Raw genomic sequence first — 24,568 nt, forward strand, 5'->3', positions numbered from 1 at the left:
GGGGTAAAGGCTGAAAACAGGAAGCAAGTGGCCCTTAAAATGCCATCTGTAGTTTGTTTTATTTTAATCTACTGATTCCACTAAGTCTGCATTTATAATGATGCAGACAGCAAAGGAGGCTCCTTTGACCAAAAAGCTAATAAAGGTTGATGCTACTTAAAATAGTCAAGGTCTCGGTTTAAAGGCAACGCTAGGCTAACATCAGAAGGAAGGAGAAAAAGACTGTAGCTCTTGGAATTTGCAAAAGCAAGGAAAGGGACTGTGGGCACAGATGGACATCTGCCCCTTGACTTTTAGGACAACAAGTTTCAAAACCTTAGCTATGAGACTACAGTACTGCTAAAAACCTGGAGGTGTTATTCAGGAAAGAAGGGTGTGCCTAACAATAGAAATTCTCTGTAGATAATCAAGAACAGAGCCCCTGAGAAAGAAAAAGGGCATTACCTAAAGAAATATTAATGTGCTTATATATAATGGGAGCTTTCTGAAAAGTTCAAATTTAAGCTTCAGGAGAAAGATAAATAAAAATAAAACTAGGAATGAACCTAAAAAAGCATGTATGAAGGGTATAGTTAACAGAGGCTCAAAATGGTATTGTTGGCTATGTTCAAAGCAAGAAGAAAACAAGAAGAGGACAGAGTAACCATTTGGGGGAAGGGAGTGTGTTCACAGAAGACCGGAAGAACAGTGAAAAAAGAGCCCAACTCAAGAAGAAGCTGGCTTCCATCTCTCAGAATAAAGAAAATGGTCTCCATATTGGTCAGGGCAAACAAAGAGCATGAAGATGGAGCTGGAGACAGGAGAGCAGGGACTCCGCCACTTTGAAAGATTTCCAATTCTCCCACTTAGATGACTCGCATCCCAGGGCACCGAAGGAACTGACAGGTCCCTTTTTGACACCATGTGGATGGAGGTAGCATTCTTGTGACCACAACAACAGCCCTATTATATCCGTGTACACTGTGTTACATTGTATATACTGCTTTCTTGTTCATTATCTCTTCTGGGCTTCTCAACAATCTTGTGGGATACACAAGGCTATTACCACTGCCCTCATTATACACTGAAGCTCAGAATTTAAGTGACCTGCCCAAAGTCACATAGCTCACAGAGAACAGGGCCACATCTAGACCCAGCCATCTGACTCTGGCCCAGTGCTCTTTTCGCTAACCAGTGTACCTTTTCACTACATCTTCAGGAGAGCAAGCGATAAAATTCAAGCTACATGATATTAACGACTTTGGTATTAAGGGTATTTGTAGCAAGATGAACACTGTTAACCAGCAAGTGCTAGTTAAACATCTATCCAACTGCCATACGGCTCTGGCTGTTCAATCCTCAAATCCCATTTAATCTTCAGACCACCATCAGGAGGGAGCTCCAGATAAGGACCTGAGGCTCCTGGCATTAAGTAACTTGCTTGGGGTCACCAGCGACTGATGCAGCAGAGCTTTAAATGTATTGGAATCTGTTCTAGCTCCAAATTCCGTACTCTTTCCACTACAACTGGCTACTACCCCAAATGTTTATCAAGAAGTACTCTAAGATACGGAAGGTGTTGTTAACCCAAATATAGCAGGCAGAAAACAATCAACGGCTTTCCTCAGTCTTGAGAAGTTTGATGTTCCAAATACATTTTCATAGCATGGCCTATGATTATGCTAATAAAAGAAAAACCAATTCTCTCTTGTTTTACCTACTTCTAAGTCTTGTGGGAAGAAATACTGAGGGCCTGAGCAGAGCAGGGGTGGGAGGAGGAGTAGGTAACAAAACAAATAGGATCTGGATGTACAGTGATTCTCTAAGGGGCTCAAAGATTACCATAATCCCTGGGGCAAGTGTACTTCCCTCTACTAATGAATAGGCCAGGAGGTTGTTAGGGTGGGGACAAAGGGAAGATAGAAGCATGGGTAAATGGAACCTTCGTTTATCATCTTTAGGACCTACCTCCTGTACAGTCAGTCACTAGTTCTGGCTTCAGAAGGGGCGAAGAAAGTTACTTCCATACAGATGAGAACCTAAGACTCTTCAGGTTAAGTTTATTGCCTGGGGTCACCAGTGACGGTACAACAGAAGTCTAAATGTAATGGAATTTGGTGTTTCAGACTCACAAATGTACAGGCACAAGCAAGTCCACTGGTACCAGCAGCAGTAGATAAGAGAACCCTCCAAGTAGCACCATTTGTCAATTCAACAAAGGTTTATCAAGCATCTACTACTGTATCTATACATGAAGCAGTGGGCAAGCACGGGGAATGGAGCAGAGAATGAGACAGACACCATGCCCATCTTTGTGGAGCTTGCAGTCTGTAGGGGGATTACTGTTACAAAAGGGGAAGCTCAGGATGCTATAGGTGCTTGAAAACTAGGACTGGAGTCAAACCTTTATCATCCCTCTGAGTCTCCACTAATTCAAAGAGTGTTTCAAAATTCTGAAAAAGAATTATTTTATTTATTTTAATTAATAAACAAACCATCACTACTTACTTTTAAGGAGCCGACTGATGTAGCAAATAGATTAAGTACTGGCTTTTGTAATTTGATCAGATATATGTCTTAATGAAAATATAATCTTGTTGAATATAAAAAATCCATCACCAATTGAAACTTTCACTTCCTAAGAAACTTAAGTCTGCTGCACAAAATTAGTCAAAGTCAACTGAACAGAGTATAGGTGAAACTTCATAATAGCACATATTCACTCTACTCTATTTATTGTAGTCTAGTGTATGCCCCAAGAACATCCTTTGCTGGAAGGATTAATAGCCACTGTACAACTGCATAGGGAGGTGTTCAAGATTTGATGCTACTCTCCTTCTTGCTCTTTTAATCTATTAATATAGGTCCCAGATTAGCTCCTACCACCTTCTATTCCCCCAAGCTTCCAAACAGTGGCAGAGCTGGGATTTAAACCTATGTCTGTCCACAAACCTAACTGAGCACACCAACTCCCTACAACTCTACCTCGTGTCCCCTTCTTTAGATCAGAGGTAGCAAATTTGAATGTCTCTGGTTGCTGGGCAGGTAACATCAATGAGCACAGAGGCAGGTAATGCATATGCATATATGGTACGAGCAGCAGAACCACGGGGAGTTAAGAGAGGGGACAGGAGGGCACAGTGGCTATTTGGCTCCAATGATTGCTGCCATGTGTGATCTTGCAATTTTAAGAGAAACCAGAACTTCAAAATTTTATGTATACTCCCGAACATTAACATTAAATGTTAGTCCAAGTTTGTTGGTTTAAGAGCACCACATGGGTCCAACAGGCACCAGCTCTCAACCTCCGTTAAGTCACTTTCTCAGCCTTCATCACCTTCTCAAGCTTGCACTTGTTGGCATCATCTTTTGAACAGCACTGGTTTGGTATACTAAATTCTGCAGGGTTATTTTCATAAGTGTAACATCACCCTAGAGATGGGTGAGGCAGAAGGTTCATTAACGCCTTAAATACCAAGGGAGGTCTCTTTTTCAGGCAACCTAGAAGGACTCATGGACTAATGCCATGTAAGGTAGAGCTGCTCACTTATGATCACAAGGTGCTTTTCTCCCCAGCGGCCCATAGAACAAACTTCATTTCTCTCCCATAGCAATTATATCCTGAGCAGTTGCTTACCCGTTTGTCAATGTCATTGTGTTGGAGCTGCACAAAGCGAGCACTGATAGCTGCAATGTAACTCTGCTGATTGGAGAACGCCACACGGCCAGCACCTTTGGGGTACTTCAGCTCTGGGTCTGTATCAATGCCAGCATAGCAGACACCACCGTACAAACGGTCCATGATCATTGCCAGTTCAACTGCAAGAAAATAAACCCAATTCTGTATAAATGTTTAGAAGGGACTCTTGCCCAGGAGAAGAACTATTTAAGGATCATGCAACATAATTAAGAAAAGGAAAATCCACGTTAAGTATCATAAAGAGTATCCACACTAGTCTTATAACTCAAGTAGGGGACCTCCTCATAGGATACTTAAAAATAAAATGAAAAAAAAATTACAAATTTATACACACCCATGGATTTACATAATTAGAACTTCAGCAACAGTATAAAAGGAATGCTCTATTAATAATCCTCCTGTTCTAATTTCTAACTGCTTGGTCCACTGGAGTGGGCCCTGGGTAGGCAAAGCATTTCATGGTTCCTAACAAGTTAATAAGAAACAGCCCTATTTACTGACCTCTAAAATTGAAAGCAATTACTAAAGTCACACTGCTATATTAAGATTAAGCTATAGAAAAAAATTAACTCCTCATTTTAACTAGAGGCAATATGTTTACGGCCTTAAAGTAAATCTCCACAATTAAAAAAATAATAAAAAATCTTAGAGTATATTCTATCCCAACTGAGAAATCTCCATACTAACCTCTCACACTGAATTCTAAATAATAATAATACTAGTAATGATAATAGCAGCAATGAACATTTATTGAGCACTTACAATGTGCCAGGAAATGCTAAGCTGCTACACAGGCAGTAAAAAAATACCATCCTGCACCCTGCCATAAATCCAGAGGTCTGGTTTGCACTCCTTGCCACATTTCTCCTAAATATACCTTTATAGTGGTATATTTACAAACCACCTGTACAGAAGGAATCTGGAAATTGGACCATTCCAAAAGTCTGACATTCTAAAACTACCCTCACCATAAAGGTACCATGGAGAGACACATAGCGGTTACTTACCTGGATCCAAATTGCCTGAAGGTAATTGTTTACTTGATACTTGACGGCACCTCCTCCAGGTATGACCATTCCTTTCAGGCCACTTACATGGTTTAAGTCCAAAAGACTTAGCCCTACCCCAGGGGAACAACCCAAGAAGCCGCTTCCCTCAAATACCTACATATGGTATTTGGAAAGGAGAAGACAGGGAAGATAAATGATGGCCTGGGCCACAGCCAGTGTGCAAAGACCATCACACAGTAGAGCTCCACAGGAATCAGTATCTGGGGAGAAGGGAAGCAGCACAACCTGGTGGGGTAGAGGAAGAACTTTGCAGCAGATACAAGGGCTGAAGGGCTGAATGGTATAAGAACCCCACCAGATTTCTACAAAGAGAATGAAAGCCAAGTGTTACTAGCTCCTGTAATATGAAGCTAGTGAGGCAGTAAGAAAAGCTATGTCACCATGACAGAAAGGCTGTCTTTCTACTTAAGGTCTTCAAAATTTCTTCCCATACTAGACTGCCTGACACTGTTTTCCAAGTGCCTATTTTTAATAGGAAGAATGACCTGCAACCAACAAGTAAATTTTAGAAGGTAAGAAAATAAGCTAGCAATAACTAAGTCCAAAAATAAGTACTATTAAAGATAGAACAGCAGAAAGCTATCCCAATTATCCCATTACGATCAGAATTACTGAGTCATATCAGCCAAGGGAACACTGCTGATTAGAGCCCAAGTGGACCCTGGCTGCAGTCTTGGGGCAGGATCCAGGCATCACATTCATCCAAACAATGCAATAAGAATTCGTGCATGTACCCTGAATATCAGAGTTCAGTGGGTCCTTATACTTCATCCCAACAACCTCTGATGGCTTAAGGACTTCCTCACATGGCTAATGTTATTCCAGTAACAGAGACCAAGAAACTCAAGGTAGAATTAATTAATTGCAGTCATTAATGAATTTCCCTTATTGGTCGAATGGGCTTAGTAAAATAAGTAACCACAGGGCCTGGAAATTAAACACTAATTTTCCAAAGACCTGGCTTCCTCTGGAACAGAATAAGAGAGTAAACACTCTCAGCCTGGTGAATGGCCAGGAGAAGAATGCTGTGCTGGCAAGGAACTAAATGGCACTTGTCTTCCACCCTTAGGAAGCATTCAAGAAAACGTCTGATTTAGAAAGAAGGTATACCAGCTGTAAGCTTGAAGCTCAGGCTGAGGAGGAAAGTTACTGTAACCACAGGTTCTTCTGCAGCATAGGGATCTCCCAAGAAATCCTAGGGATCTTCGGATGCTAGAGAAGGTGCCTTCCACAAGCATAAACATTCCATTACTTTGTGAATCTAGCTGCTGGAAAATCATCTTCACATGCCAAGATTAGGTAGGTCATGACTGATGTTGCTGGCAGGTATGTACTTTTGATAGGAAGCAGAAACTCTCACTTACTTATGCTTTTATGAAAATTATAAAGAAATCGTTTCCAGTTATAAGCTTATATACAGTCATTTTCTTGGCCACCAAAAAGCCTGCAGACATTTGAGCCAATAAAGTCTCACTCAAGTGAAGGGCAATTTGCTGAGAAGCTAGAAGAAACCAAGGTGACTAAAGAAAGAGTTTTTTGGAGGAAGAGTATGAAGATTTCCCATCTCTCTTTCTACCCTAATCTGTATTTTAACTACAGAAGGTCTAATACTGTGATCATCCTTGAAGAAAAATAAATAATGGTCAAACAACTGTTGTTTGTCTTTGGTCCTTTACTCAATCAGCAAGTCTTCACTAAAAGCACACTTCCTGCAGGCTAAACTCATGCTGGGCTCAAAGACCAGAAGGATGTCATTTAAGTACTAAACAGAGTTTCTAATTATTGAGAAAAGTAACTACTTGGTAAAAATAGCATTAAAAAAAGACTAATTTAATTCATCCACTATATAGGTGACTAACAGAAACACAGAGCGAGACTTCCTTAAGTCCTATGAATTTCCAATCTGAAAATTTTTTTTGAAATATAAGATAGAAATTCACGGGGGCCAGCCCAGTGGCTTAGCGGTTAAGTTTGCGCGCTCTGCTTCGGCGGCCCGGGGTTCACAAGTTCGGATCCTGGGCGCGGACATACCTACTGCTCAAGCCATGCTGAGGAGGCGTCCCATATAGAGCAACAAGAAGCATGCATAACTATGACATACAACTATCTACTGGGGCTTTGGGGAGAAAAAAGAAAAAAAGGAGGAAGATTGGCAACAAATGTTAGCTGAGAGCCAATCTTCCTCAAAAAAAAAAAAGAAGAAGAAGATACAAAGTCATCTGCAGATGTCAGAATGTACAACTCATTTTAAAGACTATGTTTTAAAGGATTCTTTAGAGTGAGATTCATCAGTTAATATAGGAAAATCCCATATAAATTCCCTTCCTCTGATGAGGGGTAAGCTGAGCCAAGAAGAGGGCTACCATTTTGACTACTTGGGAGGAGGAGAGAAAAACAGAAGAAAGACAGCAAGGATCTGGCAGAAGTCAACTAAAACTTTCACAGGTTTATGTATACCTTGTTATCTCAACCCTGCTCATGAAATGTTAGCCCTTGATCAAGGATGTGTCTTATCCGGAAAATGTAGTCAAACCACCTACTAAGCCGATGACAGTGAATCGCCATTCTAAACCTTCCTCTGTAGAGGGCAGGAACAGAGTAGCTCCCAGGAGCACATTCTTAACATTTAACCTAAGGCAGATAAGCCTACCAGAGCAGGGCATACAGGTGGAGGCTGGAATTCAGACAGATGGAGGGGACAGCAGGCATAAAGAGAATCCATGAGCAAGTCAGGAGTCTCCAAACTACTTTTTATTTTTTCCTTTCCATCCAGACAGTGTTCACAGGGTCTGTCTGGTCCCCACAGTGGTGGAAAATTAGCAGGTCTGGTAATTCTGTATTTTGGATAAGACATTCTGTGCTCCTAAGACAACTCAAGTCATCTCACGAACAACTGTTCCACAGTAACAGAAACATCACTCTGAGTCTAACCCATACACTGGCTCTTGTGATGAGCTTCATTATGCCACAGACTGGGAGGGAGACAAGAATATTGCAGTTGTGTGTAGCATATACCATGAATTCCTTTGGGTTGTGATGACTATTCCTCTGAAGTTGAATCTGAACCCCAATTATGATTTGTTGGATTTGCTCCTGATTCTTCAGAGATCTGAAAGGGACTTTAGCTCATTAGAGAGGAAATCATGATGACTCCCTCATCCCGCCCCACCTCAGGGTCCTGTTCCCATCACTTAATCAGATTTCAAAGCCAGCCATAAAGCAATGTCTAAGTCTGAGATACTGTGAAAACCAAATGGGGTAGAGCAGGAATGAAGATTCCCGAGGGAAATACCAACACAGTCATCTTTCCAGATTCTAAACTGTGAAAGTAGAAGCCACATTTCTTCTCTTTGGAAATAAGAACAAAGTAGAAAGGAAAGAGGCATAAGGCACCTCAGGATGATGAAGAGGTCTGGACTTCTGAAAGAAAGGAAGATTCAACTTGAAGGTGGACTTTCCAGGTATACCACAATTGCTGAGTTGATTCACAAAGGCAGTTCACACAACTTAAGGGGAGGAAATGTGCTCATAAGCTTCCACTCTGCATCAGACGTTGGGAAGTTAAGAATATTTTTAAATAAATGGTATGAACAATCAACTAAGTCAGAGAGATATGTTTATCTTGATTAACTCGGACTGGTACCAACTTGACTGTTACTACTGTTACTGAGACAACATCTCAGATCTCAGCTTGATAAAGCAGCTTCCTTCTGTGCAAAGAGCCCCAAACTTGAAATCTAGAGATCTGAGTTTGAATCTTGGCTTTTTTCTTATTGTGGCCTTGGCCAATTAACCCCTTTGAACTCTGCTTCATTATCTCTAAAATGAAAAGTCTACCACTTACAACTTCACAGGGTTATCATGCAAATTAAACATACATGAGAGGCTCTGAGCACACTGCTGAGCACAGAGTGGTATTCAAATGTTTAGTTTTGTCCAGGGGTTGTTTTTCTCTCTACTCATAAATCTTTGCCTAATATTAATTTGGCCTGGTTTTTGTTCCATAAGCATCAATTCATCCCAGTCTTATTTTGGCTTTATGCTAATATTACTCAACCTATCACTGACAGAGCAAAGTTTGACATCAGCTGTGGGTGATGGTTTGCTTTTCGGGGGGAAGGAGAACAAAATACATACTAGCATTAGAAAATTCTTAACCCCAAGGGTAATGCAGTTAAGTCAGTATGCCAAATCTGGAGTTTATCTGGGACAACTCCTACTGAACTTGGGACTTGGTGAAAGAAAGGCTTCTACTGCTGAGAAACTTGATATCAAATGATTTCTGCCTGCTTCACACAACGAAAAAAGGATATGGTTACAATACTCCTATTTCCTCAGTCACAGATCAGGACGTGATTCCTAATATGTATGAACTACCAGAATGTTTGTACAGAATGTCTGAAATAAATGCTCTCAGAAAAATTTAGGATGTATGCCATTTATCACTGAATGTTTTCCTCAAAAGTCTTTTTTTCCCCCTCCACAGAAAAGCCATCCTACAATAGTCTGAAGGGAAAAAATGGCAGAGAAGGAAATTTCAGGATCCATCACAGATGGATGGGAGAAAAAGAGAGGAAAAAATTATCAAAGCAATACTTAGGAAAGACAGGAGACTCAAAGATGATGAGCAAATGGTAGGCTCCAGAAACTCAGATGAGTGATCTCTCAAGACTGATCTGTTCTGCAGGACCTAGTCAGATAAACTGTCAGAAGGAAGTCATGAAGAGGAAGAACAGCTCACATGCCTCTAATTAGAGAGGTTCAAGCCTGATCAAAGCTGGAAGTGGATCAATCCCAAAGCTTGATCACTGAGGCAGTCCTTAAATTAGATGTCTAAGCCAAGAAACTAGAGTCAGAGAATACTCATGTCTATAAACTGGAGGAGAGTACAGGGACCAGATGCTTCATTCTCCACTTTTTCCTGGTGGCCTCCTCATAACCCCCAAGCCTGGCACTTATTTCCTCTCAGAGCAAAGAGATGCATTCTGGAGAGGTCCTAATGCTATAAGGATGAGCAACAGGGCTACTTCCATATTGAGATTCAGGAGGACGTGTTGATTACATTACTTGAATGAAGAGTGGCAACATGCTATTGCACTTCCAGGTGCAGAGGTGGAGAACCAAACAAACTACCCCTTTCCCTGTGAAGAATGGGTAGACTCGCTGGAGAATATGTAACCTTTAGCCACATGGTGGCATGGTGAGTCTACCTATAGTCTTTCTAGCATGGGGGGGGGGGAAGAGGTGGGGAGTGGAAGAAAAACAAGATCTGAGAAACATTAGGAGACTTCAAGCAAACTGTCCTTTGCTTGCCACTGTTGCTGACTGCAGTGGTACAAGAAGGGAGGGACAAGAGACAGTGGAAGTGTATATTATTTGACCTAGAGAAACCAACAACCAGGCAATCTAACTTTGGGTAAACACATCTAGATTTTCCATTGATTATTTTTCCATTTTCAGGTTAATTTTTCTAGGACTGTGATTTTTTTCCAACCTGAATTATAAAAAGGAAGGCTTGTCAAATGACCAGAAGGAGCAACCTAAATTCATCTGCTTACAACAGTTTTCTTTAGAAGTGTTTGTGAATTTCTGTTTGGTGGGATAAGATTATATTTAGAATAACTTATCAGTGATAATGGTCCCTGTCTTACAATGGGGAAATATCAAGGATAAAAAGTCTCACAAGATCCAAAGGAATAACTCTTGAGTGATAGCATTTTAGTCACTGTAACATGTCAAAGAACCTCTTTTGACTCAGGATAAGGTGAAATCAATATGGATACCTAAAAATCTTGCCTGTTGAGTACCGTCACCCATATCTCATGCAGGATCACTCTGTATATAGTGTCTGAAATAGTGTTAAGACTTTTTCAGAATTCCATAACTACAATACCCCCTGGAAAAAATAAAAAATGCCCTGAAGTATTTAAAAACCAAATTTGAGAATCATAATGTTAAAGAGCATAATTTAGCATCCAATTAATTCCGAGTTAACATTCTATTAATACATTTCTCATTTTCTTCTGTTCTGAAATCTTTGACCCTCTGTAGATGATGACCTGTTTAACACAACAGGAGGATGTTCATTCAGTTTGGCACGACGCGCACTTGCTCAGTGCCAGTAACAGCGTATGCTCAATAAATGTTTATTGTTCAAGTGAACTGCACTATATTCAACTTAAGATTGTCTAGCAAAGTCAAAATGAATTCCTTTAAAAATAGGCTTCTATTCCAAGGTACACACCAGTCCACAAATCTCTGTGTGTTCCAAAGAAATTCAATTCTACCCACATGGATAAAAGCTGCAGATGTTAACTCTTTTTTCGTCTAGATTACATGGCCTCCAATCTGAAAGTCTTGGATAGATAGTAAAATTCTAAGATGCTACGTAGATTGTTTAGCCATCTAGAAACTAGCTACACTTACGAGGTGTTGGCATAACGGAATATTTCCATTAGACTAAGTGACTATAGATTACTATCCACATAACGGCAGAAACAAAACAATTTTAAAACAAAAATTTTAGCTTAGCTTTAAAAAAAAGAGAACTTCGAGACTTATAAAAGGTATACTATCTAGGTAGGGAACATAAAATCCCATTTCTGACTGGGTAACTAAATGTAATTCTTGTCTAATCCTAGAACTTGCAGCATCTTGTAGAGAATGTTAAAGAAAGAATATAATTTAGCATCTTGGGTTTTCTGTCCTGCAGTGCCAGTGTGATCATAGACCAAGCGTGAAAAATGGATCTTCATAGGATTTATAGAGGGAAAATGATATAGTGGCCCTTACCTATCCTTTAAATCATTTAAATGGGAAGAATAAAGGGTGAAAAATTAAAAAGTGAATTTAGTTTATACACGATTGTGTCTGTGAGTTAAAAATAGACATAAGAGGTTAAAGCCAGTTCTGTTATTTTCATAACTGTGGGACTTTTTCTTTCAGCATGTTTTTTTTTCAGATTCTCATCTAGGGAAAAAAAGAGGGGCTAGAATATTAAAACTAATTTGTCCTTGTAATTAGTTGCAAAAAAGAATAGCTAGAATACTGGCAAATGAATGTCCATTGTTGTAGAATACATACGCAGTTAAAAGATATTAAAGGGGATTTTTCTCCCTCTCCATTCCTAAACATAACACCAGTTAGAAAAAGTCAGGAATATTCCACAATGACCCCACCACATTTTTCTTTTAAAGCACAAGCAGTTTAGAAACAAAGGGCTGCATTTGCCCTCAGCTCATAATGCTGTTCACGTTTGCGTTAGCCCTTCCTAGACTTTATTCTCTGACAGCAGATCAAGCGGAGGCATCTCTGTGCTTTGCTTGCTTTCTTTCGGCATACTTTTCTATTGGAAGGAGAATAAGACCCAAAGATACTTGACTTTCTGAAATACTGTACAATAAACTCTACCGTCATAATTAATATGTTTTGAAGTCCTTCAAAATGGAATTATGAATATATCTTTGCATACGTCTAAAGTTACCTTTTAGGAGTACATTGGAGAGTTGAATTTGAATAAATATGTTAGAAATGTTGACAAACATTCAGAATTAAGAAGTCATCAAAGTCATAGAGCCAAATAGCTATAGGTACATTTTGTAATTCCGTTTTCACAACTTGATTTTAATGGTCTCTGCTTTTTCTTTAATTTTTTAGGTAGAACTAAGTCTACTTGCTTACAAATAACACAGAGATAACATTGCACTCTCACAACTACAGTGGCAATGATAACCTTATTTTTTCATCTTACTCAACTATTTTAAGCATTTTAAAAACGTAGTTCTTATTTACAAATAATTTTATTATATTCCACTGGCAATAACACTGATCCACAACTGATTAGCTTTGTTTTTGGATTTAAATATTGAAGTCATCAGCTCAGCATCACTTCAAACACCCCAGTCAATTATGATTCTGCCCAATCACAGCAGGCACAATTATTTCATCATTGGAAAGCAACTTGAAAAAAAAAAAAACAGGGAAGCTTTCAAAAAGTCATAATAAAAATGCTCAAATACATAACTCATTTTTCAAAATGCCTAAGAAAAAAATAGGAATCTGTTTCACCTGGGAAGAGTTCAGTTCAATTCCCAGTGACACAATTTCCAGCAGTGGTTTGGCTGGTTTGGCTGGTCACTGAGTCGGCACACAGCTGCACTGAACAGATTACTGACGGGGTGACCTCTTTTTCTGACATACATAACAATGCTAACTGGTATAAGAATGCACACTGCCAAATATATTGTTATTATTTTTAAAATCTGTGGTTGAATAGGAAAGCACTAAATAGAATTCATCCTTTCAAAATAACAGTTTAACAAAATTCACTCTTGCACCATAAGAAAATAGAGAATTTTGGGAGAAAACATTTAATATTGAAAGAGTCAGCTCAGTGAAACTAACATAACAGCCTTCTTTTTGGAGATTACACATAGCTGACTGAAAACCTAGAAAATATTGGAGACTAAATGCATTGGGGATTTTGTTGTTGTTGGTTTTGTTGTTGTGGTGTTACTATTTCCACTCACCAGCTCGAAGGGGTCGTGGAACTCCCCCAACAAAGATAGTTTTTCTGGGGTCCAAAGGCTGAGAACCATCCATTACAAAGTCACTGTCACTTAGGTTCCACGGTCGAATTTGCACCTGAAAAAAAGTCGTTCACTTGGTCCTTACTTCATTTCCATCAACCCCAAATGAGAATAAGGTGACTAAAGACAAACCCACTGATTTGTGCATTTTACAACATACACAACCCAAACAAAATCCAGTTACAGTTAATGTAATCTGCATTAAGTGCCTTTCAATAGAATTCTTGGGGAATCTACTTAAGGTACTATATTCAACACGCTAGACATATACCATAAAACCTTCAGAAACCATCTGTGGTTTAAAAAAAAGGCAGTCTTTTAGAGACAGATTCTAGGTTTTGAATAAGATCCATTTTAACACATGATAGACTGTTTATAACCTGTCACAGAGCAGCCCTTAGCTTTTTAAGAGCTCACCTAAAGGAAGGGAACAGGAACATTAGGAATATTTTCTAAAAATTATCTATATGTCTGGCTTTTAAATTCTTATCATCCCCCTATAATTAAAACATTTATCTTTCAGTAATATGATTTAACACAGATTAACACTAATCAAGTTAGCACGGAATAATCAGCAATATCAAATACTGAAGCACACAGAGTTATCTACTTTTGATTTATCTGATTTTCCTGAAGTCTGGTTAAATAAAGGCAAGCCTAGAAATTGAAGTCAAGTTTCAAAGAGTAGAAAAATTTTTATGACATATTTCTTCATATTTGGTAATATCTCTTCACTGAGACTCTGACTTCCTACCCATAGCTTGTACTGTTTTATCATATAATAAAAAATAAGTTTTTCATTTCATCAGAATCTTAACTCGAAAATATATTCCTTTCAATCCATAACTGAATTATCAAAGAATTGTTTAAAACAAAACAAAAACACAAAACAACCTCCCATACTGAAAGGCGAGTTTCAGCACTACGTGAAAACCAACCAGTCACTCAGCTGGCCACATGCTCTGGGAAGTGGGCTAGGTGTAGAAGCAGATAAACCAGTGTCTGTCATTAAGGAACATGCCTCTCCTTTCCTCTCACTGATTGGGACAGGAAACAAAACAGCTGAATTTTCATTTCCTTACTATCAACAAAATTCTTTATTTTCCCTATTGCTCAACTGGCAATACTTAATGCAAGGAAACACATAAGATAATTTTTTATGTGGTTTGGCTTGTATCCAGGAGGACTCCCATTTGAAAAGTAGTAAATCTGCCAATTGCATTTTCAAAACACCTTGAATCAACTCTAAAACTGGCATTGCTCAGTTACAAACAGTCTACCCATTCCTTATGATGCTACAAAATTCATCCCCACCTTTTTGTCTTCTACGACACTGTTGCTTTCACCAGTTAGCCAGAAGTCATAAAATCTCCATTTCTTCCCTAGACTCTGAAAACTTAAGACCTGTTTGCAATTCTGTTAACATTCAGGCATTTGCTCCATCTTTATCGCATGAAAAAATATCTAGTTCTTTCCCTCCAAAATTTGGTCTGTTTGACTAAATTATCGTTCCCTTGACATTTACCACAAAGGCAGATTCACTAATACCATAAAACACCACTTTTAAATGCCTTCATGAGGACACATTATTAATTTTTAATTAAAAACACAATTTCCCAATACTGTAAGAACAAGGATTCTAATGTCACCAACAAAAAAAAAAGTAGGATGTATCTTTTTCTACACAGAATCCTCTCTTCTTCTAGTCCCATCCCTAATAAGGTAGTCAAGGCAGCTTCAGGACCTGGTAAGGTAATTCCAATCACTTTATGATAATTAATTTGATCATAGATCACTTTGTTTCACAAATGAAAACAATTCCTGTGTAGCATCCCTAGTGTTCTGGTTTCACTTAATCAAGAAGTACAGAAAACACAGCCTTCTATAACAGGTTTAGGTTACTGCTGCTCAAAAGAACTCTGCAGAAGATCTCAAAACCTTCCCACTGAGAGCTTTCATTACTGCTTCTTCTCCCCCCACCACTCCCCTCCACCCTCACTTCATTACATCATACACAACCCATTCCCTTACCCTATTCTTGGCATTATAGATTACGTAAAAATACAGGAAGAGGACTCAGGAGACAGTAATGATTAACTCTATTCACAAAACCCACATTTCCCAGCTGCCACCAGAAAACAGCTCCTCAGAGCTTGCACCACTGCAGAATCAGAGAAATGTCAACATAGGCCAACATCAGCACTCTACACGCTGAGCAAAAAGTTAGATTATGGTACTGCTTGCACTGAGAAGTTCCATTTACATTCTGGTTTCTCTCTAAAGTATAAGTCCACTCTCATACAAGGCATGTTCTCCATCTTCTAAGGTTTATTCTCAGAACTCAGAGCCTGATATCCATATTCTATCTCTCTGTCTTACTCTGAACATATTTTCTGGTCCTGATTTATACATACGTGTTTCTCTACTTTTTTAATACCATACTTTATAAGCTGACTCAAATATTTTATAGAAAGTGGTAGAATATAAATAAAAGAACTGCTTTTTGATAATCTCTGTTTCTTTAATAATTATTATTGAGAATGGATGAAATTAGAACTCTGTCTTAATTCAATATAAATTTCGCCCGGCAATACAACTTGCACACATACAAAGATTATTCTGTGTGCGTGTAAAACAACTCTTCCAGTATCTTGTCAAATAGGCTATACTCTGGGCAGTAAAAGCCTCAACATCCTGAGGACAAGTATAGAGACATTACCAGAAATGGTGAAGATTTCCTTAAACGAGCCTGACACAATTCCAACACTCCTTCCTGAAGAAACCTGACCACATTTGCTTATAAAGGTGACTCTAGGAAGAGGCTATCATCTGGAAGGCACCACCCACCAGCCCTTCGGCCACGCCACGTCCTTACAGCAGGGGTTACACAAAACCAAATGTCTGCAGAACCGGACAGGTAGCATAAATGCGTCAAGACACCAGGACAATAGTTAGTAGGCAGGCAGTGACACACTGAAGTACAGCACTCCTTTTAAAGAAGCAGACACTTTTTTAGCTCCAGCAAGTAGTTATTTGTGATGCGTTGTCAAACTTATCCATTTTTCAAGAGTAGCTAAAAATTCAGATTTTTATGCAAAATTTCAACATGTTAAAATGTTGGCAATTAATGTTAAAATCAAAATCAAATGTTAAAATCACAGTACAGGCTAAATAAAACTATCTGCAGGCCAGATCTAGCCCGTGGGCCCCAGTCTGTGATCTCTGGCTAGAACGGTTCAGTTTCCACACAGCTCACAATGGAATGTTGTGTTCCATAACCACTCATGAGAGAAAATACAAAAATCGTTTTTCTTTAGTTTCTTTTTTAAGCATATATTCCTAGGGAAGCTCTGGGGAGGACAATGAAACCCCTTTTGACTGAATTATTTGTCTTCTAAATTCTTATCTTCTGAATTAATAAACTGCTTTGTATAATTGCTTATCTCCAAAGGCAAAAACCAAACATAAAGTTTGGTGGTATAAATATATCAATTTATACCATATAGTGACTTTAACAGCCTTCAAAATATCTAAAAGAATATAACATTAATGACATCAACAGTTAGTACTGAAAGCACTAATTTTCCTTTCCGAGGTTTCCCAAAGTGTGTTTTGTGAAGTGCAGGTCCCTAGGGTTTGGGAAAAGTTACAGACATCTCTTCCTTCTTGGAGATTCACAACACCCACTGGCGTAAAATAAATAAAGGCTCTAAGAAGTTCTACAGGAAAGAAATATGTTCAAATGTTGTTTAATCCAGCATTTCCAAAATTATTTTCATGGAAACTATTTTTTGCATAACACCTATTAATATCTACACTTTGGATAATACTCCCCTATTATATTTTACTCTTAGTATGTATCAAAATATGGCATAATAAAGTTGAACAAAATGTTGTTAGAAACTTCACTCCAATCCAGGCCTTTTCCTCACTTATTTCCTGTTATTGCTTTAAAAGGGTTGCTTCTATAGAAATTAACTCTAAATGGTTAAGAGTATAGCAAATTTAAATAATAGATAGCTCTTCAAAGAACTGAAAGTTTTCTGACTAAACTGTACAAGAGATGTTACCAAACTAGTTTGACTATTTTGCTATCAATAAAGAATAAAATATCTAATTATTGTTCTATACAAAAACTAAAGTTTCATCCTAGTTAAAACTAAAAGTCATTAATAGGGATAAGACTAGGCCAAGTGCTAGGAAAAAAATTAAGAAATGCAATATGGGTCTATTTTGACAGGAAGCTATAAGAAAACATAATTTCCTAAAAAGAAAATTTGCAAAAGCCTCTAAATTAAAATTAAATATAAAATGCATTTTTCTTGTATCTTTAATAACAGGATAAGAGAAAACATATGGTTTTAATAAGAATAGTTTTTAATATAATCCTTAGGGCTTCAAGTTTCCAAACATGACCAAGTCTCCCTATAGCTCTAGAATTCTCTCAGTTTAGACCACTCCAGTCATTCGCTATATAATGACATCTCGGTCAGCAATGGACCACATATATGACGGTGGTCCCATAAGGTTAGTACCAAATAGCCTAGGTGTGTAGTAGGCTATACCATCTAGGTTTGTGTAAGTACACTCTATGATGTTTGCACAATGACGAAATGGCTTAACAATGCATTTCTCAGAACGTATCCCCATTGTTAAGCAACGCATAACTGTTGTATTTAGAGTTTGCACATTCACCTACCAATAAATAATGTTATCGAGCTCATTTTGAACATCTCACCCTGTGTTTCATCCTTGTCTGATCATCTCCTTAGGCTACAAACATCCATCACATGAATGCCTTCATCTGTTTGTCTCAAGGCAGCTCCAAAAAGCAACCAAACTGTTCAGAGTCAACAGTGCAATCTGGTGGCCAGCTCAGGAAACTACTCGACCAAAAACCCTTCTCTGCCATTTGTTCTCTTTCCCATAAATTTCCCATAAAGCACATGGCTCAGCCTCCTACCCCCTCATTTCCTTTTTCCTCTTTTCAGTACTCTTCAAGCTCCTCAGGAAAAAGTCTCCATTTTCCTCTCCCTAATCCTACAATCCTTTCAATCTACATGAATGAGAAAAACAATACATACTGCAGAACCATCAGGACTGCTCTCCCCAACAAGCAGCAGCATCCCGGCTCTTCTGACAGCCAGGATGAGTCAGCTAAACCTAGGTCCGCTGACATGCAGCTGCAACAGCTCAGCTGTAGTGGTAATAAACTCAGACCCACCCCAGCTGTCAGCAATTCTATTTTAAGCATCACAGACCTCACAGAATGACCGGAGTGCCCCACAGTATCGCAAATAAACTTGTTTGTGGTTTATGACGCATCTTTATCTTTTCCATGGTATAAGGGGTTGTTTTATTATTATTAACCACCAAAACTAACAGCCACAACAGTAATAATTGTGGTTTGGACTCTTCAAAGTACATTCATATTTGGTATCTCATTTCAACCTAATTTTTACCACAGAGCTCCCTGACGAACAGGTCAGCCAATTTCCAGAAGTTTAGATGCTACTATTACTCTCAGTGCTGCCCTTCACCCAAGGGATAGGAGAAGGAGATACCCTCTCTGTATCTTCTGGGGAAAGTGGCCAGAAAGGAACCTAATAGCTGCTCAGAATTGTTGGCCTTGATAAGATTTCTGTACCCTAGGCAGCTCTGGGACTTCTAGTCAGAACTCCATCGGGTCTCAAAGCAAAAAGCTTCAACTCCCACACTCAGACTATTCCTCCCATTCCTTAGATACAAGCAGATCACAGGCTCCAGAGAGGCTTGTCAAAATAGCCAGGATTCTTCCTAGACAGGGAGCCAAAACTAACCCTAGGAAATTCTCTCATGCCCTTCCAGGATGCCCCAGGTCCACCATCAGGGTCAGGAAACAGTCCAGGTACAAAAAGGAAACCCCCGCCATCTGCACCAAGCTAGCTGATATAGAGAAACCACAGGCTTACAGATCCCTTTAGGACCTTCAGTTACTGTTGAACAATTCAAACAGCACCCTGTATACTGTTTCATAAGGGCACACAGTACAAAAATAAAGCATGCATAAACTGTGCCCTGAAAATGGCAATGTAAATCTTTACTCTATGCTTGACCTAATAAAGCCATTATCAATTAAATGCTATGATCAATACCCATACTTATAACTGGAAGATTCAAGGGAACACCTTCCTTCTAAAGGCTTTCCTGACTCCCTCAGGAACATCTGACCACTTTGTCCTTTGAGCGCCCCACTCACAACTACTTCCTATAATACTTCTATCATAGCACTTGTGACTCCTTACTTCACTTACCATTCACATGTCTCTTTCTCTCCATTGGACTTCAGAGTCCTCTAATGCTGAGACCATATCTCTGCATGGGTCCCAAGTGCCCAGCACAGTGCCCAACCCCTAGTGAGTGCTCTGCGCTCATCAGTGTTCGGTGAATTGACAAAAGTCTTCCTGAGGGGCAGATCTGGTGCTGCAAGATGTCCAGCAGCTGCCCTTCTATAGCTCCCAGATCACTCTCCTCACTCCACTGAAAGCCACCTTCCAGGGTCATGGAAATACAGTGTGTCTGGTCACCAGTGGTGCCCCAGGGTTGGGCCTAATCAGAGCAAATTTCTGATGCCACCAGGTGACCCACTCAGTGATCAGAATTACCTAGTGCTCATCATCACTGCTGATGCTTTCACATCACTTAGAAAGCGTAAGCATTACAGATGATTCCCTCTTGAAAGAAAGAAGAAACTAGCACTTTTGAGCACCTACACTGCACCACTGTGCTAGGCATTTTACACACACTGTCACACTTAAATTCACCATAGTCATTATGCTACCTTACTTTAAATACAAGGAAACTAAGGCTCAGAAGTGTGAAGTCAACTCAGGACTGAAACCCAGGTTTATCTGACCGATAGTCTATATATACTCTTTCCACAATCTGACGTCATGAACCTGCAAGGCTCTCGTCCTCCAGGCTATTGGCTACCAGTCATGCTTCCCGATAGTCTCCTGGACAAGTCAAAATGCATTTTTATTTGTGAGTGATTAACCACTCTCTTTTTTCCAAACTCATTCTGCCCATTTTCAGCGCATTAAGAAATGACCAATAGACTCTTCTTAAACTTACTAACAAAACTAGCAGTTAGAAAAGCTCAAGAAAATGGTTTAGCAGTGAAACTGGCACTATATTCAGCTATTTTAACTTCCAGGTTCATAGCCTCAGGAAATCGTGCTCTGCAGCTGGACAATTTTGTCCAATGTCTACATAAATGTGTATTTTCAGCTCCATGGTACTAGGACAAAGATGTTGTTACTGGCACGCTGATCACTAAAACTCTTGAGAGGAATGTACACATAAAAGTTCAAATTACTAAGTTTTTCCTGGGAAGAAGCCTATTCTTTGAGTGAGCTTCATGGAATACTAATTCCACCAGAATCTTCACAAGTATAATCCCCAAGGAGGTATATAATATGCTGGATTAAACAATACTACACAAATTTATTTATTGCAAGACTTCTCAGAACCTTAATATATCAATGTTTCCCAAATATTTTTGGCTAAGGAACCTTTAATTAAAGGAGAAAATGGATATAAAATGCACAAAGTGCTCAATAAATGACACATTATTATTATTATTATTATTATTATTTTTATTATGAGCAAAACTTTGTCAGTGATCCTCTCAAGAGACCTGTGTTTTATGGGACAAGTGTTCTTCAGAACACACTTTGGAAAACACTGAATATGATCCCTTAGGGGACAGTATTGGCTATTTCATCCACTAGATACTATTTGGTACACTAGAACTGCAGCATCTTTTAGACCTCTAAAGAAGGAATAACAGCTTGCAAAGACTCAAAAACTAGGAAACTCTGCACACATTTGAAATTTCAGAGACTTAGGGGGAAAAAGTAGAATTTATTATGAATAAGAGGTACTTCTCTCATTTTAGAGGAGGAATTTCTTTTTTGGAGAAATTCCTATGATGAAAGGTGCCCAAACCATGAATTTAGATCAAGGAATCAAAGAACAAATAAATAAATCAACAACCTCAGAAATGCTGAAGATTTCCAAGGTGAGACATGACAAAACCAGATTTGATTGACCCAATATAAAATTATAGTTATTGTCTTAGGAGGTAGCAGGTGAAGAATGAAAGAGTTTGAGTCAATATAACACAAATCCAAGGACTGAAGCCATCAGTCAAGGTGCCCTATAACTTAGCCCCCTACCTATTTTTCCCAATTTAATTTCTCTCTACTCCCTTTCATATACTTGTGCTCCATCTAACCAATCCAAATGTTCTCCGTTCATACTGCACATTTTCTTATTTCTGTGTTCATACTGCTGCCTCTCTCCAAAATGTCTATTTCCCCACCCCTCCACACCTCCACCCCTCTCCTGGCCAATCTCCAAACTCTCTTCATCCTTCAAGGACTAGTTTAAATGACACTTCATCCAAGAAACTTTCTTGCATCGCTCCAGGTATATACAAACTCTCCAAAGTACTTAGTCTATATCTTATCTTCATTGTATTTGTTATTTTTCTTAATTTGACAAATATTGAAAAACTTTTATGTGCCAACCTCTATAGAGCCATGCATTTATATACTTGATTTATCTACCCATTACACTATTAACTTTTTGAACACAGGATATTCTTGTCTGATTCATAGTAAGTTCTGATTCATAGTAACCAGTACTAATGCCTTGCCCATAGTAGGCATTCAAAGATGGTTTGAAGGAAGGAAGGAAAAGAGGCACACTATTTAAAAAGATGGCTGTATATGGGCTGGAGATAGCTATAATAGCAGGTATGATTTGCTATAGAGGGTGTAGTGATCACAGAAGGCTTCAGGAAAGAGATGGCATTTGAGAGGGGTCTTAAAATAGGGTAGGTAGAAATTAGAAATTGAGATGGGAGGAGAAATATGTCAGTTGATTGGAATATGGGGTTCAGAAGGAAAGCAGAAAAAGGTAAGGTTGGAAAAAATTTGATGTCAGGCTAGAAAGGTCTTAAATTCCAGGCAAAAGGATCTAGACTATTTTTGTAACCAAAAAGGAGTGATTAAAAGTGCTAGAGATTCCACTGATATATAAATGGGGGTAGGAGAGACCAGAATGATAGATAGATTGGACAGAATTAAAAATTAAAGAATTAAACCAGCCTCTATTTCCAGCTTCCTTGCTCCCAAATTTTTTTCAATTTTTGCTGTTCAAATTTTAAATGGATGACCATGTTACCTGAGCAATAACCTACAGAACTGACCTTATAAGCACACTTCAGTTTGGTAAGACAATTTTTAAATATATAGCAAAATCAATCTCTCATAGTTCAGGACATTTATAAATTGTGATTGTGCTATAAATTGTAAGGAGAAGGAAGTAGGAAACTTCTCTAAAACTCCTTTCAAGGTGTTTGCTATCTCACATCTCTGGCCAAAGTGTACTAGAAGGTAAGAACCATAAACATCTCCTTCCTTACCTCCTTTTCAAGGTTACTCTTTTTCAGCCGCTAAATCTGTTAGACCTTCTTAAGTTTCCTGCTCTGTCAGTTTGCTGTCTTAAACATTCAGATTCAGTCTATTTATACATTCCCTCTTGTTAGTCATCCTAACAAGAGGGACGGCTGTCACTATGTCTGCCCACTTCACTGGAAGCCTGGACAAGGACACAACCATCCTCTGGGAAGCCTGTGACATATGAACTACAGATCTCCTCTTGTTGGAGGAGGAAAAAAAAATCACAGATCTAGAAGCTTTGCAATAGCTCCTACTCTTGCCAATTTGTCTTCCCATTCTTTGGGAATGAGGAGACAATTAATCAGGTCATAAATACAGTTTCTTTTGCTGTCTTTCAGGATCAGACCTATACAAAGAATAGTCTGAGTGGAGCCATTTAATGAAAGGTAATCACTGACCAAAAATATCTCCCTAATACTACCTGAAATCCACTAATTAGGGATTTGTTTGAGTTAAAAAACAAACATGATTGTAGAAAGGATAAGTGAGAGGGGACCTTGCTACCAGGCTCTTTATTAGGAAAACAATCTGGTTAACCTAATCCACACAAAGGAAGTAGGGGTTTGATTTTGGGGGAAGGGAGAAGGGAGAAGGACAAAAGATAGAAAATCTGTGAGATCATTTTGGAATATGGTGTATTTCCAAGGAGAAATCCAGGGAGGATCGGAGAGAACTAAACAGAATGAGGGCACTAGGATCCTAAAAGGCAGCCAAGTTAAGAAGCAGAAAAAGTAAGAAAGAGCCATAGCTCAGAAGGTTTGGTGAATGAGCTCGAAAGGTTGACTTTACCTAGAGCTATTGCCAAAGTCCTCATTTACACCCAAAGGTTCGACCCAGCTCTCACTTTCTGTGGGAGCATCCAAAATGAGGTGGAATGTACCACAACCTGGGTAGGGTAGTGTGGCCAAATGAGGCAGGGAGTGGTAGATATGGAACTGAAGCCAAGAAAGAGGTTTCAAAAACAGAGCCAAATGAGCTGGAACCCCAAATGGGATCCAGTTCATTAGAATTACAGGTATTTGGGGACTTCTATGTTTCCCATCCTAAGTTTTATTCAAATTGTTTATGCTGGAAATTCTGAGTATGCCTGGGTCAAAGAAATACGTGATCATCAGCCACCATTCAGAATTCACCAAGCTCCAACAAAACTGCTTCACTTGAGCTCAGAAAATGAAAACTGCAATAAGGCAGAAATTTGTAGAAACACAAACAATGAAAGTTAGTTTCCCCATAGACATTTCCAAAACAGATAATTACATTAATTATTTTCAAAAGTCCTTCAAGCCAAGGGTAATACACGTGTTTGGAGTGAAAACACTCAACAGTAATGGTGTTGCCTCCATACCACCTCCATCTGCAACTACCACTGCTCATTCCCCTCTCAAGAGATGTCCAGTCCTGGTGAGGGCTTGCCTGACAAGGCATAGTATCCTCCTACTCGCATAGAGCCAGTGATATGACCCTTCCAAGGTAAACAAGCACCACCCGCTCATCTCATGTCTGTTCCTCTCAATTCAACAGCTTCTTAATCTACTATGGGCATAACTATCTCAATGCACCTCTACCCCACTGCCTTTTTATATGTATAAATATATTTCTAATCCTCTCCTACAGTGCATGACCAATCCCACCTTAACCCTTCCTGGCTCACTCCCACTCCCCTTCTACTGATGTGCCAGTGGCAGAGGCTCTCCAGAAGTTGACCATTTACCTCTCAGACAT

The 24,568-nt window shown here is 39.0% G+C and overlaps 1 protein-coding gene across 3 annotated transcripts in view; it reads right to left on the reverse strand.

Annotated features, from left to right (window-relative positions):
* CPEB3 (cytoplasmic polyadenylation element binding protein 3) overlaps positions 1–24,568 on the reverse strand; it is a 178,141-nt gene that overhangs the window by 22,680 nt on the left and 130,893 nt on the right. For all 3 annotated transcript variants that reach the window (XM_004427827.3, XM_087432272.1, XM_087432273.1), the window contains exons 8-9: positions 13,278–13,392; positions 3,617–3,798 (exon numbers count right to left, since the gene is read on the reverse strand). In XM_004427827.3, coding sequence (XP_004427884.1) covers positions 3,617–3,798; positions 13,278–13,392 — 297 coding nt within the window. The remainder of the gene's footprint in view (positions 1–3,616; positions 3,799–13,277; positions 13,393–24,568) is intronic.

Source organism: Ceratotherium simum, chromosome 6, assembly GCF_057802395.1.
Source record: "Ceratotherium simum simum isolate JZ-2026a chromosome 6, ASM5780239v1, whole genome shotgun sequence".
Taxonomy (NCBI): Eukaryota; Metazoa; Chordata; class Mammalia; order Perissodactyla; family Rhinocerotidae; genus Ceratotherium; species Ceratotherium simum.